General features: G+C 36.8%; 1 protein-coding gene across 2 annotated transcripts in view; it reads right to left on the bottom strand.

Moving 5' to 3' along the window:
* POLD3 (DNA polymerase delta 3, accessory subunit) overlaps window positions 1-19674 on the bottom strand; it is a 50461-nt gene that overhangs the window by 11368 nt on the left and 19419 nt on the right. Inside the window, exons 4-9 of one of the 2 annotated variants that reach the window (XM_055320817.1) lie at window positions 19622-19661; window positions 18295-18427; window positions 13099-13363; window positions 11876-11948; window positions 6085-6250; window positions 3587-3699 (exon numbers count right to left, since the gene is read on the bottom strand). In XM_055320817.1, coding sequence (XP_055176792.1) covers window positions 3587-3699; window positions 6085-6250; window positions 11876-11948; window positions 13099-13363; window positions 18295-18427; window positions 19622-19661 — 790 coding nt within the window. The remainder of the gene's footprint in view (window positions 1-3586; window positions 3700-6084; window positions 6251-11875; window positions 11949-13098; window positions 13364-18294; window positions 18428-19621; window positions 19662-19674) is intronic. The other variant, XM_055320818.1, reaches the window with a different exon arrangement.

Raw genomic sequence — 19674 nt, 5'->3', positions numbered from 1 at the left:
ACATTAATCATTCATTTTCATAATAACCCAACAAAAATCACTATTTCCATTATTTTATTTACCTGAGATTCAAAGATTTTTAAAAATTTGGCCACATTCATATGCTATAACCCATGTTTATCTACTTTAGTTTTTACCATCAGGGCAAGCATTCTCCCTTGATATATTTTTAGAGACATAAGCATAAGGAATGTTTTACATTAGTGTATTTTAAAAATATTTGTAATGAATTTGCAGCCCTTCAGATGAAAAGGTACTCAGGTGGTAAATGCTAACACTTACCCCAGGAAAGCAACCTTTATTGGGGCAGAATAAGAACTGTGGTAAAACTAATTTCAGGGATCCAGCAATGTAATCACTGTTTAATCAATGAGTTCTATGGCAGAGACAGATAATTACAATTCCTGGAAATCATTCATAGGTTCCTAGGAAATTTTTTAAACTACTTATCTGACTCTAAAAAGAGGAAGGTCATTTGCTTAACATTCTCCATAAGCAATTTGCAAAAACTGAAAATGTCAGCAAAACTTAAAATTAAAACTATTTCTTTCTAGCAATGTGGACATTACTCTTAATGTGATTTCTTTCTGGGTCTGGCCTCTCTTGCTTTATAAACAGAGTACGTAGAACTGCTAAAGGTGCTTATGACTGCCAGGAAGAGAAACAAAGGAAAAGTCCCCTGAGTAGTTAAAGATATGAAGTTGAACAGAATTTCTAAGAGACTTACTATTGTTTAGCACTTACAGAACACTTCCATAGAAAAAGTGGGGTGAACTGTAAGAAAACCTGCTATATCAACCACTGTCCTGGTACTGTTGATGTATCTTACTTGATGTTCATAAAAACCTACACAGTGTGTGATAACATCCCCAATTTAGAAATGGGGAAACAAGGAAGTGGAGAAGTTAAACAATCTGCCTAAAGTCACACAGTAAGTGGCAGAGGTAAGATTTAAACCCAGGTCTGTTTGACTCCAAAGTCTCTGCCATTTCCCTTACTCCTGTTGCTCATCTACTAATTTCTAGCTGAAGTCAGCATACTGAATAGTATATACTGGTAATAAAATGGTAACAGGTTAGAGACCGTGTGAAGGTTTAAAATAAAAGCCCATTGGCTTTGAGACAAACAATTCAGGAATAAAATGGCAAAGGTTTATGTATTTAGTCAGATCCTAAAAATTATCTTTTCTAGATTAAAAAATCTGAGCCTCTCATCTATAGTCTTATTATTTTTTAAAGATTTTATTTATTTATTCATGAGAGACATAGAGAGAGAAAGAGGCAGAGACATTGGGAGAGGGAGAAGCAGGCTCCATGCAGGAAGCCCGATGCGGGACTCGATCACGGGACTCCAGGATCATGCCCTGGGTCAAAGGCAGTGCTAAACCACTGAGCCACCCAGGCGTCCCAGTATTATCTATTATTATGGGTTATCCACTTCTATCACATTTCTTCTCTCTTCTTTCCAAACTAATAGCCCCACTCATATTTCTAATCACCCACAGGTACTATTTTTGTGGGCTAAGGATCAGAACTACAGAGATATTTCAGAAGTACATAATGAGTGCTTAACCGTAGTAATTCCTTGACTTAGAGGTGACTCCTTTCACTAAAGTATCTAGTTTACCTTTTCTAAGTACATTAGGCTGCTGGCTTGAAAGACTCTTCCAGAATCTTCCCCAAGTCCTTTTCCTGGTTGAAATAGGGAAGACTATTCCAATTAGCACATATCTCTGTTACTTCCTAATTATTTTCCCCATATATCTGCATGGAGTTGCCTCCATTTCTCCGTAATTCTTAACTAGTCAGAATGTTTCTTGATGGTTCTTGTTGCATCCACATGTTTGGGTATCTTCTTTTCAGTAGTCTTGGTCATTTTGATAAAGCACATGCAATGAGTATATAGCAACTGTCGCTCTGGGATGCTCACAATGCCCTATTTCTACCTAGTCCAAAGTCATTAAATAGTCACAGCTCTGGTAGGCACTATACCTCTCACAGGATATCAAAAGGCCATAAACTCCATGGGTGACAGGCACTAAGGAGGGCACTTGATGGGATGAGCACTGGGTGTTATATGTTGGCAAATTGAATTTAAATTAATAAAAAAAGCCTATAACCTCTAACATGTAAGCATGGCTATTAGGATCTAAATCCATTGAAGAGTCAAAGATGTACCTCTATCACAGATTTAATTTCCTTGTGTAATTTCTTAGGTCTGTTCATCTCTTTTGCATTATAGTCATTTGTTTATACAATTTGGTTTTTCACTCATTTGTACATATACCGTTGCTGAGTTGCTTTGGGGGAGCCTCCTCTGCCATTTTCAGATCTTCCAGCAGTTTCTGGTAAGAGTAGAGTCTAGCCAGTTTATTTTGTCCCACAACAGCAGAACAGGTTTTTTCCATATTTGTTATTCTTCTTTAATCTCTTTTAGCATCAGTTTGTCTTTGTACCTTTTGCTGAATTCCTTTGGACTAGATTTAGATTTCTCTAACCCCTCAAAATCTTTTATACCCAGCATGGCAAAAAATCATGGAGAACTGATTACAGAAACTCAAGCTTTTCATCACTATTCTCAAAGCAGGGTAAAAGTCATCTGGCGTATCAGTTCAACCAAGGCATCTTTCTCCTTAGCAGCCTATTCTTTCTTTACACCTTCATTTACACATTTACACTCTTTGGGAAGAGATCTTGATATTAGAATACTTGATATTCTTTGAAAAGGCACATTAATTTTCCAGGTAAGAATCTTGTCCTTATTCTATTTATCTTAAAATAGAGCCCACAGCCTGAAACCGAAAAGGTTCATGGTTCCCTTTCAACAATGAACTATAGATTTTTAATCTTAGCACAGTTATACTTATGTGGTGCAGAACACCACTGTACCACCTCCACCCTTGATGCCTACAATATTACCCATTTTAAAAGACTGACATGAAGTTGGCCAAAAGCATATCCCCATTTCATTTTCTAAAGAGAAAAGGTCTTTGATAATATATATAATAATAATCCTTATTCTCTTTCATATTTGTTATTTTCGTACATTACCAGAAAATGACAGTTCTGGTCAAAAGGCTAATGGAGACTTTAATGGTGCTATATGTCTCACAATACTAGGATTGCTACTGTTACTGTGATCTATAATAAATTACTTCTTAACTCCCTGAGCATCATAAGAATTGACTCCTGCTACGGACTGAATGTTTGTGTTCCCCCAAAATTCATATGCTGAAGCTTTAATCCTTAGAGGTGAGGTGAGGTGAGGCCGTGGGGAAGTAATTAATGGAATTACTAGAGGTGAGGCCGTGGGGGAAGTAATTAATGGAATGAGATTACTGTCCATATAAGAGAGAGGATTTCTCTCTCTACCACGTGAAGATATGGCAAGAAGGTATCCTACAAACTAGAAAGAGAGCTCCTCATCCAGAACCACACATCAGACAGTGCCTTGATTTTGGACTTCTCAGTCTTCAGAACTGTGAGGAACAAATTTGTCTTATTTAAGCTATCCAGTGTATGGTATTTTTGTTATAGCAGCCTGACTGAGACAATCCCATTAGCCAAAAATTAATAGCAATGCTCACCTTCATCTTCACTGCTATCAGACTCAGGAAGTTTGATTCTTCTCCTCTTTTTCTTCATATTTTCAGTTTCTTTTGTTTCATCATCAGATAACTCCACTCGCTTCCCCCTGTTGCTATTCAGGAAAAATTTAAGCGTGTTACACAAAATAAAAATATGAGTATTTATATGCTATTATGAGTCTTGCTTCGTAACTCATGGTCTTAATTCCAGAAGAGTCAAAGTAGACTAATAAGGATTCTTTTTAAGGATATTCTCTTGACAACCTAGTCTCTTCATGGGGTGACCAGAATTAAACATTTTTCTAGCTCTCTATATAGATCATTAGAAGCTACTCACCAATTCATAAAGAATCACTACAAATTCCTTCTTACTTCTATTGGCATTTCAATCATTCAACAAGCATTAAATAAGCAGCTACTACGTACACATAGGCTCTTTGCTAAACACGGATGATGAAAGATGAAGAAAATACTGTTCTCAAGAAGCTCTGGCAAGAGAAATAAAAACCAATACACAGGAGACAATGTGATAAATATTACTGGATGAACAAAATGCTATGGGACAAAACTCTTATTTGAAAACTGAAAGCTAAGTGGAAGTGTATCAGATAAAAAAGGGAGATAAATATTTTAAAGAGAAATATGGGCAAAGGTATAGACTTAAGACCTTAAGGTGATTCTAATGACATAATAAAAACCTAGACTCTATCTTGACATTAGTTAGCTCCTCTGGATACTCTATCACACTACTCAAATATGTATGAGACATAGTTTTTATCTTCAAGTAACTTACTTCTTATGTAACTTTAAATATCAATTTACCTTTCTAACTCAAGCTAGAAAAAAACAACAAATTAAATGCCAAATGAGTAGGAAAAAATAACAAAGAGCAGAAATCAATGAAATAAAATAGAAAAAATTAAAGCCAAAAATTGTTATTTTGGGGCTAACGATTAATAAATTTAATAAACCCTTTTATAACCCTGATTAGAAGAAGACAAAACTACATATTGCCAATATTAGGAATGAAAGAATGAAGGAATCTGTAGTGATAAGTACAGATTCTACAGATACTCAAAGAATAAAGCTGAATTAGGAACTTTATGGCAATAAACTCAACAAATTAGAATAAATTCCTTTAAAAACATAAGCAAAACTGACCCAATAAGAAACAAGAAAATCTGAATAGCTCTATTTTAAAAATCAAATAAATAAAATAAACCTTCCCACAAAGATAACTCTGGGCTCGGATTCACTGGTGAATTTTATCAAACCTTTAACGAAAAAAAAAAATAATGCATATCTTATACTCTTTCAGAAAACAGGACACTGCTCCCAGCTAATTTTATGAGGCTAGCATAACTTTGATACTGAAATCTGATAAAGACATTATCAGAAAAGAAAATAACTGATGTGTAGCCCTCACAGATACAGTGGCAAAAATATCCTTATAATATTAGCAGATAGCATCCAACAATTTATAAAAAGGATAACCTATTATGACCAAAGTGAGGTTTATCTCAAGAATGCAAGGTTGGTTTAACATTTTAAAACCAATTAAGGTAAATTCCCCACCTTAACAGTAACACCAAATGATCATCTCAATAAATGTAGAAAAAGCATCTGTCAAAATTCACCCACTCATACAACACCTCTCTGCAAACTAGGAATAGAAAAGGATTGCCTCTGTCTGGTAAAGGGCATCTACTAAAAACATACAGTTAACATCATACTTGGTAATGAAATGGCTGTAACCTGGCTATAGCCATCAACCATGAGTGCTTTTCCCATGGGATAGTGACATTTTAATCCAACCACGTCACATATTCCTAGGAGGTAAGGCCTACTGGACAGAGCCTTGACCCTTTGGAACTTCAGCATTTTGTTGATGTTTTCTACTAGAGTAGCCCCAGTCTTGCTACAAAAGTCAAGTATTCCTGGGCCTATCAGTGCTGACAGTGTCTTTAGAATTTCTTTCAACAGACTAATTCCTACCAACTATGAGGTAGTGTCTCAAATTCCTGGATCCATTTTTAACAGCTTGTGTGCTTTTTATTTTCTTTTCTAATTACATTTTACCACTTGAAAAATAAACTCATTGATATAAAAAGAAAACAAAGAACTTTTTCTCTTAAATATAACTGGAAACAGCAACCCTTCACTTGGCAATCTGAAGTGCAAAACAGACACAATCAGGCACACTTATGCTATGTCCACAAATTTAAAACAAAGTAAAGAAAAAAAGACAATCAATTTAGATCGATGGGGCCCAAAACTCTGGCTTTGGGCTCTAAATCATCTAAACTGGCTGATTCCACAGTTCTACTTCACTAGATAAGCTACTTAGCTTCTCTCTTCATTTTGGTTATACAGCTGCATCCCTAAGGCATTAAGTGGGATTTAGTACTCAACTGAAAACTGCATGTCAATAAGCTCAAACAGACCTTCTCACCCCCAGCAGAGACGCTCTTCTCCTACAGGCAACAAAATTTTCCTACCTTTTTTTTTCCTTCTGCTGCATCTTAACAGGCTCTGCTTTTTTGCTGGATTTCTTCAGGCCTGTAGGGACTGCCAGCTTTGGTTCAGTGACAGACACTGGAGGTTGCTCCACTGTTTTTTCTTCTTTAACTGCTTGTTCTGAATCCAAATTGACTTTAAGTTTATCTACAAATACAGTATAGCAGATGATATATAACCTCACCGTGCAATATTAATCTATCATTCCCCTGACAGTCTACTAAGTGCCAAGTAATTTGTTAGAGGCAGAGGCTAAAGGGATAAAAAACAGTCCTGTCTTAACAGAACTCAGGGTCTAGTCAGAGAACATTTCTCCTTTCCAACTACCACCCTACCTATAACTGTTTTCATTTCTGCCTCTTGCTAATCCCTCATTATATCACAGCCCCCAGGCCAAATAATAGTAAAAGCAGGGCTTACAAAAAGCAAATACAACTTTATGAGGTAACATCATTCTTATTTATTTGATGAGAAAATTAAGAGTCTGAGGGATAAAAGATGTGTCCCAAGAGTACACAGTTTTCAAAAAGTGACAACAGAAATTCATACCAAGATCTTGTTTTCTATCTTCTTAAACCTGGATACTCTTATTATATCACTACTATCTTAATGATATATAATTAAAAGACTACTTTGGAATCAGAAAAGTTTGATTCAAATTGTTTTACTCTGGGTAAGTGACCTAAAGGTCAATCTTCTCTAAAAAAAAAAAAAAAAAAAAAAAACTGAAGTAATATTTATGAGATTACTTTAAGGATTAAAAAGGATTAGTATGTGAAGTTACATGACTTATCCAAGGTAACACTGATAAAAAAAGGCTGAGTCAAGATTTGAATGTAGGTCAGTTTAACCCCTCAAAATCCTTACCTCTTTCCCTACACCAAGCTGAAAAACACAAAAACAACTACTATGCTGTGCAGAGGACTAAGAAATGCAAGCAAGATGGGCCTAGCCATCTGAGAAATTATATATATAAGAATAGCCTTTGTGCTATAATGAATAATAGTGTTTTTCAAGAGAAGTCACAAAATACTCAAACAAAGCTGGGAACAGCATAAGGTTCTTCAATAAGTAGCTTTGGTTATATGCTTAAACCAGCTATAGTATATACATAAAAAAAAAACCATTGATACCTTAGCCTTAGCCATTATACATTGCTTAGTATAACAACTTATAAAGTAAATTATTTGAAAGAACAGATGATGGATAAAAGTATAACATGCAATCTGTTTATATTTAATTTTTTTTGAAGACTTTACTAAGAATTCTGAATGGTGGAATCTATCAGAGAATGATGGCATTCTCCCCTGCCTTTTCAAAACTGATGTTCTCAAGTATCAGTACTCCTCAAACTTTTATACCAAATTGTACGAGAGTAAACATGCATCGCCAGGAGATCGAGTCAGTATGATATATAACCTCACCGTGCAATATTAATCTATCATTCCCGATAGTATACTATGTGCCAAGTAATTTGTTAGGAACAGGGACTAAAGTGATAGTCAAAACAAACAAAAAAAACAAAACAATAACAACAAAAAACCCAGTTCTCTAAAGTTGCATGTATATCCTTAAAGTTTATGCACATTTTGAATTCTGTTACATGGGACAGCCTGGGTGGCTCAGCAGTTTAGCACCTGCCTTTGGCCCAGGGCATGATCCTGGAGTCCTGGGATCCAGTCCTGCATCGGGCTCCCTGAAAGGAGCCTGATTCTCCCTCTGCCTGTGTCTCTGCCTCTCTCTTTCTCTGGGTCTCTAACGAATAAATAAATAAAATCTTTTAAAAAAAATGAATTCTGTTACAGAATTTATATCATATTGATAGCAGTTGTTTTAAAATTACAAAAAACTGTTAACTATTTCCTCCCTCCCTCTTGGGATAAGGAAAGTGAGGCTATTGCATTGAGTTTACCAATTGCAAGAAACTGATGTTAATTAAAATACCAGTGACCAAACAGTTTCAGTACCCAGAGTTTTTACTCTTTGTTGTGGTTTCACAGTATTTGAAGAACTCTCAACTCATTCACATATGCAACTACAATTGGCCAATTAGCTGGCAAAGAGGCAGTTCACTGAAACATTCTCAGACTATGGTTAAGGAAAATTTAATCACATTTCTTTCTTTTAATCTGAATGATCAAGTCATTTGTAGCATTTGACTAATTAAAAGCATCTCCTAGGGCAGCCCGGGTGGCTCAGCGGTTTAGCACTGCCTTTGGCCCAGGGCATGTTCCTGGAGACCTAGGATCGAGTCCCACATCAGGCTCCCTGCATGGAGCCTGCTTCTCTCTCTGCCTGTGTCTCTGCGCCTCTTTCTCTGTGTCTCTCATGAATAAATAAAATCTTTTAAAAAAATAAAAAATAAAAGCATCTCCTTCTTATACTCAAGGAAATATGAAACACCTTGATAAGATACAGATGACCTCTTAATTTCGTCACCAAAGCTGTAATTTTTCTCATACTAAGCATTAAAGTTCTTATTAATGAGATAATTCACATACCAAAAAATTTACCCTTTTAAAGTGTAAAATTTTTTTAAAAAGTGTAAAATTCAGTGGTTTTTGATTGTGCAAACATCACCGCCGTCCAATTTTAGAACATTTTCATCACCCCAAAAAGGAACCCTGTACCCATTAGCAGTCACTCTTCAATCCCAACCCAGTCCACAATACTAATCTACTAATAATCTACATTTGGTCTCTAAAGATTTGCCTATTCTGGAAATTTGTATAAATGGAATTATAGGGGATCCCTGGGTGGCGCAGCGGTTTAGGGCCTGCCTTTGGCCCAGGGCGCGATCCTGGAGATCCGGGATCGAATCCCACGTCGGGCTCCCGGTGCATGGAGCCTGCTTCTCCCTCTGCCTGTGTCTCTGCCTCTCTCTCTCTCTCTCTCTCTATCATAAATAAATAAATTTAAAAAAAAATAAAAAAAAATTAAAAAAATAAATGGAATTATATAGTATGTGGCCTTTCCTGTCTAGCTTCTTTCATTTCACGTGTTTCAAAGTTCATCCATATTATAGTATGGGTTCATTCCTTTTTTTTTTTTTTTAAGATTTTAGTTATTCATGACAGAGTGAGAGAGAGAGAGAGAGAGAGAGAGAGAGAGAGAGAGAGAGAGAGAGAGAGAAAACAGGCAGAGGGAAAAACAGGCTCTGTGCAGGGAGCCTGACGTGGGACTCGATCCCGGGTCTCCAGGATCACACCCCAGGCTGAAGGCGGCACTAAACCGCTGGGCCACTGGGGCTGCCCTCATTCCTTTTTTTACGGCTCAATAATATTTCATTGTGGGGCACCTGGGTGGCTCAGTCAGTTGAGCATCCGACTTTGGCTTAGGTTGTGATCTTGAGGTCCTGAGATCAAGCCCTGCATCAGGCTCCCCACTGGGTGGGGAGTCTGCTTGTCCTTCTCCCTCTCTGTACACACACATGCATGTGCTCTCTCTCTAATAAATACAATCTTAAAATAAATAATAGTAATACTCCATTGTGTGGTTATATCACATTTTGTTTATTCATTCATCAGATGATGGACCTTTGGGTTGTTTCCACTTTTAGGCTATTATGAATAATGCTGCTATGAACACTTTTGTACAAGTGTCTGTGTGGACATATAGTTTTAATTCACTTGAGTAGATATGTAGGAGTGGAAGTGTTGGATAATTGTTTAACTTTTTGAAATACTGCCATACTGTTTTTAGAGCAAGCATATTATTTTATATTCTCCACAGCAATGTATGTGGGTTTGACTTCTCTACATCCTTGCCAACACTTGTTATTGTCCAGCATTAAGTTTTAAATGCTTCAAAGTCCCCACAACTTTCATCCAACTGTCTTCATTTTCATTGTAATGATCTTGTCATGTGTCAAATACAATAAATATATTGTTTTATTTTTATTATTTTTTTAAGATTTTATTTATTTATTCACGAGAGAGAGAGAGACAGAGACACAGGCAGAGGGAGGAGCAGGCTCTACACAGGGAGCCTGAAGTGGGACTCAATCCCAGGTCTCCAGGATCAGGCCCTGGACTGAAGGCGGTGCTAAACCACGGAGCCACCCGGGCTGCCCAATATTCATTGTTTTAGTCTAAACATTCATCCTTAAAAGAGATCTGTTCAATAAATCAACTTTAGAAGCCATTCTTTTTTTTTTAATATATTATTTATTCATGAGAAACAGAGAGAAAGGCAGAACACAGGCAGAGGGAGAGGCAGGCTCCATGCAAGGAGCCTGATGTGGGACCAAGGCAGGCACTAAACTGCTGAACCATCCAGGGATCCCTTTTTTAAATTTATTTTTAAAGCCATTCTTTTTATTAGGTAAGTATTTCTTTTATTTTATCCAGTTTCCCTACTCTATTACTGTTATTGTCTGCCTAGCAATTACGATCATTAAATATTTTATTCTTTATTTATTTGTTGGTCTCTACTAGTATATAAGGACCACAAGGGCAGAGATCTCACCCTTTGGAGAGATTTTTCCATTGTATCACCATGCATATTAGCACCAAGTACATAGTAGTTGCTCAGTAAATATGTCTTAAATAAACACATGAATAAATAAGTGTATACTTCTGTATGGCTTGACTTTTCTGTGACTAGGAAAAATTCATGGCTTATATATTTTAGAAATAAATTTTTTTAAATTCACTGGTTACAAAGGCACAAGAAACAAAACAAAACAAAAGTGGACCTAAAAGTCACCAAGAAACCACATAATCTGATTCAGTTCAGTGGACCAGTATCAGCCATGCAAGCCAGTGACCTTAGCACCAACGATTTTCACAGAAGTAGGGAGCCCTCCTTGTGCACTCTGCCTGCAATACAACATGCTTACCAATAACCTGAAAGTATCAAATTTTCCATATACTTTCAGAACACAAAAACCTTCTCTGATAGTTTTTACGGCAAACACACACCATCTCCCCAAAAGCCTCCTCCAACCACTAATTTGACCATCATGGGAAAGGAGAATTCTGACTAATTTTGCTTGCATAGGCATGTAACAAAATGCCTTACCACAAGATCTTTGTAAAACTGATGGTCCAAGAGAGTGTGCCATAATTATCCTGCGGCTCCTGAATTCTTTCTGGTATTATGCCACATACCCTCGAGGGATGTGTACTTGGTATGAGAAGTATGAAAATATGTGACTACTGGTTCTTTCCATATGAATTCTTATTTTCAAAAAAAATTTAAATAAAAGCAATTTTGTTTTCTCAAAAAGTATTATTTTCAAAAGGCCAGTACCATCTGGGCCCTTCTAATTCATACTGAAGTCTAGTTCATTACCAGGAGTAATTTGCAAAAAAATAACTATAGAAAGTCAAGAGATTTGTTTTTGCATCCCCCTGGGAGACAGGGGTAATAATTAATGATGGTCACACGAGGCAAGCTGACCCTACCACCTAGGATATTAACCTCAACACTGTACTGTTTAACCAAGCAGCCTCCCTTCTATTTTGTCACCCATTTTCAAAAGCTCTATGAAACAAATTCTCTTTTCAAGGCAGAAAGTCAAAACAGGAGTAGTAAACTACCCTCCAAGAGATCTAAACTGAACTCAGCTCACCCATAAAATCAAATCCACTGTTCCAGTTGGATTATTTCCATTCAATATACTGGTGAGGAGACTGAAAATTTATGTTAGGATGCAGGATGGCTACAATGATATACTAGATGGGCAAAAACTGGAAAAGGTGCCTTTTACCTCAAATATGTTATACTAACATTTATGGATTAATCAAAGGAAGGTAAAAATATGCTTACTCATAGCAGCTTTTCCAAAAAAATTGCTCATCACATTCCCTTTTCCTGGTGCCTTGTTGCCTACAGAAGATACCTAAAAGCAGAAAACACATGATTTTTTTTCTAGTGTCTAGGCTGTTCTTCAAGTAGTAATCGTAAACAATCTCTTCAATACCAGGGCACAGTGTCATGATGGCACAATCACAACATAATCATGCCAAAATGTGTCGGCATTAGATTTAAGAACAAATCCAGGCCAGAGCCTCCGATGTTAATCTCCAAAGTTTAGTTACTCATAGTTCTTACAGACTTACTATCCATGAATGTGTCTAAACTTTTGAGTATATTTAAAAACTACTTAGTTTTATGGAATTAAAACAGATCAAAGGCAATATGGTACACAAGGGGTGGGGGGTGGAGGGGAGAACCTCTAAAATGTTACATCTGTAATAATTACAAGTGGATCTGAATGCTGGTTGTGCCACTTAATAGCAATCTGATATCCAGGCAAATCACTCAAAAAGTCTAGCACTTAGTTTCACCACATACAAAATGGAGATCTCTCCTCCTCACTGAACTGTTAGGAGGATTTAGGCAAAGATCAAACTACTGGCACACAGTGTTTTCTCTCCACTCCCCTCTCCTTTCCCAAAGTGGAAGTTGTAAAATCACAATGAAGGGATTAACAGTAATAACAATAGTTATGCTTTTTGGGAGTATTTTTAAATAGTTTTTTAATGAGACTTCTTAACTCGGTGTACTTCAAGTTACTTATTATGAGTGAATAATAAAAAACTAAGGGAAACAGATAAAGAAAAAAGCAAAAATTCATAAAACAGAATGGGAATGTTAAATATACTAAGAAGAAAAGCATACATGGCATAGTTCAGAATATAAGATGTTCCCAAAATGATGTATTGCTAATACACAATTCCTTGAACTTTGTAATTTTCAAGTATTTTTGTATGCTTTATTTCAATTGGCTTGTACACAACAATTTTGCAATGTGCACAGGGCCATTTTACAGGAGAAATGGAGGGATTTGGGGAGAAGCTTTATTGAAAGAAAAAGGACTATTTCAGATGAGAATATCAAGAATTAAAGGATTCAGACTAAAGTAGAAAAACTAGAACATATTATTATATATCAGAACCTTATGTGATTAAATTACTACCACTAGAACTATAATGCTTTTCTAGTTAACCATTTTGAGCTACAAAGACATACCTTTAAAGAAGACTTACATTTGTTACCTCTTTAGTCTCTGTTTTGGTTTCTTTGTTGACATCTTGGGTCTTAGAAACAGCTTTAGAGGCAAACATTCCCATTATTCCTTTGGGCTGCTGTAAAATCTGTTTGGAGGTAGGTGGACTGTGACCATTGGTTGTCAACTCATGATTGGCTGGTGTCTCACTTGATACTTGAAGATTTGACTGCTCAAACTTTTCAGAAGATGAGGATTCAGCAGGAGCTCTGGGCACTGCAGCTGCACACTGTATGGCACTAAACCTGAGGTCACAGATGTTACATTAGTTTCAAAGTCTTGCTTCTTCCACATAATAGTTTCTAACTCTAATACTATTAAATTAGAAAATTTTATAACTAAAATGGATTTTAGAAATTACTTTGCACAAAACTCTCATTTAGATACAAAACAAGTATTGGAGAGACACTGAAGGACTTGCCCTAGATTATACGTCTAGTTAATAACAGAACTGGAACTGTTCTACTGTACCATTTTGAGTATCCTTACTTTTCTCAAGAAAGTATATTAATTCAAAACAATAAGGGCACTAAAAATAACAAAAGATTAGTAATTTCACTATCCTTGGGAAATCAAATGGTTATCTCTTGTTTTTAAAGACCTTCAACTTACAGGACTACATATACAATAAATATTGACTGAACCAAAATTATTAACTTTAAATATTAACAAATTTCCTGGCAACTATCCTGGCCAGAATGGATCACACTTTAAAACAAGGAAGAAGCTGGGAACAGAGCCTCTGGCTCCTATGACTGGTGGTCCTTTCACTGTTGTTTGCTAATAATTTCTAATAATACCAACAGAGGCAGACAAGTATGCCCAAAGCCAAGTGAAGAAATCTGGAACGGTATACGTGGCATATTAAAGGGAACATTCATCTCTTCTATAATCATTGTAGATGTGCCTGTTTCACACAAATCATAGCTGTACTTAAAGCAAAGTTCTCCAACTTTTCTAACAAAGGACATTTCATTTCCCCCAGTCTTTAGCTTACTGGAGGTAGGTGAGAGCTCCTTGGATGTAGGAAGGGTATTCGTTATTCATCTTTTGTATTTTAAGTATGCAGTACAAGACCTGGCACACAGAAGTACTAGTGAAAGAATGATAACTGATGTCTCTGGAAGTGAGGCTTCTGGTTTCTCTCTCCAATGTATCACCTCAACTTGGAGTGGGAGAAGATGGAGGTTAAGAAAGAAACTATATGGTAATAGTAATTTTCTAGGAGATCAACCAAGTACAACTTCAAGATTAACTGCTAGAATAACCAGCCTAAGAAAAAGTCTCTGATAAATCATTTAATTTTAGAAAACTTTAGACTGAGCAGCCCCAAAGCTAGAGTGAATAGCTCCAAGAATCTTCCACTGATTTACTATGGTCCATTTCAGAAAACCCCATACTAACACAAATATTTTGTGCACCAGAGTTAAGAACAGACGGAAATCATTTCCTTTCACCCACTAGTCTTCCTCTCTAGCCTTGCAGTGCTTCCACGTATGAGGAAAAGTGCAATGTTTCATTTCATTGTCAACATCTAAAGTTGGCCCTGAGACAGACTCTTTCTCCATTTGGTCTACAATCCACACCTTAGGGTCAGGACCAGAAACTAGCAATAAGGAAGAGACCAAGTTAGGCTGGGAACATGTCCGAAGGCAGAAGAATCTGCTCAGTTCTAAAATTTCAACTTTCTTCCTGTCATAGCACTTCTTAGAACACACAAAACAATGAGTCAGATCTCAGTTGGCCCATAATTCTCAGGACCAAATACAAACTTCTTTATTGGAGATAAATTCTTCACATTCCTACCCATGATACTTTAAGTATTTAAGTAACATTTCATTAAAGTGCTTCCTATGACTACATTTCTACTTGCCAAGTTTACTTGAGTGGTCCCTGAGCAAATTTCATTTTCAACTTTTGAGTCACCTTTATTCCTGTTTGCTTACTTATTAGGTACAACAGAATAACTGATTTTTAGAGCTTCATATGCCATGACAACATTTTAATACAAGTTATTTGGAATCTTATAATTTACATAAACATATCAGGGTATTCATCTTTTCCTGGGATCCTTCCCTAAAAAACACCACTTATAAATTATTATTCTTTAGCTATGTAATTATATTTACTTATTTAATAAACATCTGTATGCCTATTATACTTAAGGTTTTGAGCTGTAGAAAAAAGAACTAATGTCTATCATTAATTCACTCAACAGTTACTTATCAAATGCTTAACCATTTGCTAGGAACATTTTGGGTACAAAACAGACACAACCCCTATTCTTATGGAAGTTCAGAAACTATGTTCGGGAAGTCTCTATCTATTTCTCCTCAAGAACTTGGTTCTATCAGTTATCCCATCTTCCCCAGTAGCTTCAACCAATTTCTTCTTTTATGGCTCTTTCCTAATAATACATGTCAGCCTTCTCAACTTTAAAAATGTATATATCCTCCCTTAGTCTCAATTCCTTTTTAGTTACCTCTCTTTTCTCTCCATTTCACAAATTTCCTGGAAAGAGTTGTTTATATTTGCTGTCCCACTTTCTCATGCTCCCATTTACTCAGTTGACCAGAATCTGGTCACTCCACTGAAAACTCTCTTACCAAGGCCATCACTAAATCCAATGGACTCAGTTCCTTTTTTTTTTTTTTTAGATTTTATTTATTTATTCATGAGAGTGTATACACAGAGAAAGAGAGGCAGAGACACAGGCAGAGGGAGTGAGCAGGCTCCTTGCAGGGAGCCCAATGTGGAACTCGATCCCAGGTCTCCAGGGTCACACCCTGGGCTGAAGGCAGCACTAAACCGCTACGCCACCCAGGCTGCCCTTCAGTTCCTATTTTACTTAGCTTCTCAGCAAGGTATAATATTGTCAATCAGTTCCTCCTTGAAACGCTTTCCTTTGCTTTTAGAATCCCATATCTCTTGGGATTTTCCTTTCATCTCTGGTTGCTCCCATTTAGGCTCCCCTTCTCTTGCCCATTTTTTGAAAAACGGTTATCACTTAAATAGTGCTTACTATGTTCCAAGCACCATTGTAAGTATTTTATATATATTCATTTACTCCTTGACAACCCTTTGATGTTGGAACTATTGCTAGCTTCATTTTACTGATGAGGAAGCTGAGGCACCAAGAGGTTAAATAATTTGCTCAAGGTTATATAGCTAGTAATTGTGGCCTAGAGTTTTACTTTCTGCCCTCTTTCATTCTATTCATTCTCTCTGCATGACTACATCTACTGCTGTGGCCCAATTAATTATTTTCTCTGATTTCAAAATTTCTATCTTCACATCAAATTTCTCTCCTGAACTCTGGACTATTGCATGGACATCTCCACTTGAACTCCCCACAAGTTTCCCAGATTCAACATGTTCAAACCCAATTCATCATTTTCCTTCTCTCCCCAAGCCTACTCCTCCCCACATATTCCCTTTCTTGGTGATGACACCATCACCTAAGCAGACACCCAAGTCAGACACGTGGCCATCACCCTTAACAGCATGAACACCCCTCTCCTACTTCCACCCCCCACCCCTGGTCCCCAAGCATTACAATATCCAGGTTTTGACAGCATGATTCTTTAACCTTTATACCTCTTCACCCTCAACATCACTACTACACTTCAGGTAACTGTCATCTCCACTCTGAATCACTGCAATATTTTTCAATGATGGCTTTGTCTCTTGATTATTCCCTTCTGATCTATGTTCACCAATGCAGCCAAGTGATTTTTTAAGATTCTATTTATTTATCTAGAGAGAGAGAACGTGCACGTCCAAGTGTGTGAGCAGGAGAGGGGCAAAGGAAGAGGGAGCAAGAATCTCAAGCAGACTCCCTGCTGAACATGGAGCCCAATACAGGGCTCAATCTCACAACCCTGAGATCATGACCTGAGCCAAAATCAAGAGCAAGATGTTTAACTGACTGAGCTACCCAGGCACCCCCAAGTGATCTTTTTTTTTTTTTCCAAGTGATCTTTCTATAATACAATTCTGATCATTTTATCCCTTGGCTTCAAAATCTTCAGTGGTGCCCTCAGATAAAGTCTAAACTCCTTATCCTAGTAGTCAAAGCATATAATCTGACACTTATTTCCATTCTTATACCTCATTATTTCCTCTCACTCTAAGTTTCTGCCATAGAAAAGGACTGTGGTCCCACACAAGCATCAGGTTTTCTCGTAGCTCTGTCCTTACATTCCTACTTCTCCTTTAACTAGCTACTTCTACTCAGGCCTTCAGGCTTCACTTAGTTTCCACACCCTCAAGGAAGCCTTCGTTTTGCCTCCTCACTCAAAAGTGGAGGATGAATACTCCCCAAACATCCTCCCATGGTATTACTCCTACTGTAGCTCTGTCACATGATACTGTAATTGTCTCCCATAGGACCATCAGTTCCATAAGCAGGTATTGGGCCATATTCACTCTATAGTGTGTGGCATGTCATAGGTACTCATCAGATCTTTGTGGAATGAATTCAAATTATCTCACTTAGTACCTGTCAAAGTAATAGGTGCTTAATACATCTGGGGAACTGACTTGAACCCTTCTACAACCCCACAAAATAGGCATTATTATATCTAATTTAAAAATGAAAAAGCCAAAGCTCAAGCTTAAAAATGAAAAGCCAAAGCCAAAGAGTTTAAGTAATTTGTCCAAAGCCACCAGACTACTAAGCAGCAAAGCCACAACACAAGCCTGTGTATTATATAGTCCATCTCCTCATGGAAGATGATACAAAGAATACAAAAGATGAACAAGATCTGATCCTGGCTGTGGAAGATCAAATGTTTTTTGATGGAAGGTAGAGGGATAACAAAGTAGAAATAGTTTTTGAAAGACATCTGAACTGGTTCTTGAAAAATGGGTAGGATTTAGACAAGTAGAGACTAGGGTAAGGGAGTAATGAGGGGACATAACAAACATTTCTGGTGGCGGTGACAGGATAAATACATGAGAAATAGATTTATGGGGAGTCCATTGGGGTTTTCAGTATGGGTTGTGGCTGCTATTTTTCACCTTATGATGTACTAATAAAACCAGGCATGTGTCTTACTGCAAGATAAATGGGGTTTTACTAGACTTGGCATTCACTCTTAAGAGGCAGCCACTGTGTAAACATCTTACAAAATCAATTCGTAAAGAAGCCCACAAGGAACATTAAGGAGCTCACTTGCTGCAGTTCTGCAAGTTGCTTTTAAGGATGTCATAGTCGGTATTGAACAGAGGCCCACTGTCCTTTAGCATGGCTTTCTGGATGCTGTACACATGGATGCTGGCAGTCACAGCTAGCTTGGACTTCACTGCTACAAATCAACAGGAAAAGCAGTCTGTTAATACACAAACTTCATAGCATGTGGGGACTTTAACAAGAAACCCTTCTGCATTAAAACCATTTGCAATCTGTGGTGGTCTAAAAAGCACTAAAAGGCCAAAGAGTCACATACACAGCATAACATCAACTCTTCTGTCTACAACTGAGACATCATGACAAGGTAGGTGGTGGTGAGTCAATTCTAAGTACAACACCTGTGAGGGTATCATTCATCCAGTGGACATTCAGTAAATATTAATAAATGATTGATGATGATTTTGATGTGTTCTTTTTTTTTTTCAGGGAAGAATCCTACACTCTAGCATATAATTAAATAAGTAATTTCTATTTGAGAAGACTCAATTATATAACTCAATTTTTCTGTAGAGAAAGCAACTCTATAGCAAAATACTACTAGCCAGGTAAGTCTGCAGAGAAAAAACACAAAAGAACATTACAAGAACAAATGTTAGATTCCATGAAGAAAGGGAATGTGCTTCATTATGTATCTACTGAATGAATAAATCTCGCTTTGGCCACCACTGTGGGGGAATTCAGAAAGACAAAAGTGGACATCACCACCATTAAGTAGTTCAGAGTTAATTTGTAAGAAAACCACACCACTGGTATGAGTCTTTGTATACAAAATACAATAGGGCAGGTTTTATCTTGAGATGTATGTCCAGACAATGTAGACCCTGTTATAAAAATCCTTTGAACTGGATTTTTAAATAATAGAACCATAGCATTAATAGTTTTGAAATGAGAGGATACATTTAATTTAGAAGTTATTTTAAGACTTTCTGACTTCAGAAAAGCATTCTTTAATTTTCTTCCTAAAAAACCGTTATGGAACACAATACAATGTTTAGAGACTACTGTTTTTTTTCAGGTGATGAGGTGTTCCATATGGCATTCATGATAGTTTTTTGCAATGAAAGACATGAGTTTTGAAATCTTGTAATAAAAGTACTTTGTAAATGTTGGCAGCTATTGGTCTTAAAATGGGAAGTTAGGCAGATGTGGTATCCTATTTTAACATGTTTCAGAAACTACTAATAAAAGGAATATTCAGCTCTTCAGTTAAGTAGCTAAATACATTATATGCAGATGCTAGGGGGCGATTTTTTACTGTACCTACATTGATACCATAAGAGGAAAATCTTGCTAAGTCGCTGAAACTTACCTTCCAATTTATCTTCTCTCACTACCGCAACCTTGTGGCACTGTAAGGAAATA

The sequence above is a fragment of the Nyctereutes procyonoides genome, unplaced genomic scaffold, assembly GCF_905146905.1.
Source record: "Nyctereutes procyonoides isolate TBG_1078 unplaced genomic scaffold, NYPRO_anot_genome, whole genome shotgun sequence".
NCBI classification, from domain to species: Eukaryota; Metazoa; Chordata; class Mammalia; order Carnivora; family Canidae; genus Nyctereutes; species Nyctereutes procyonoides.
This window is presented reverse-complemented; position numbering and strand designations above follow the sequence as displayed.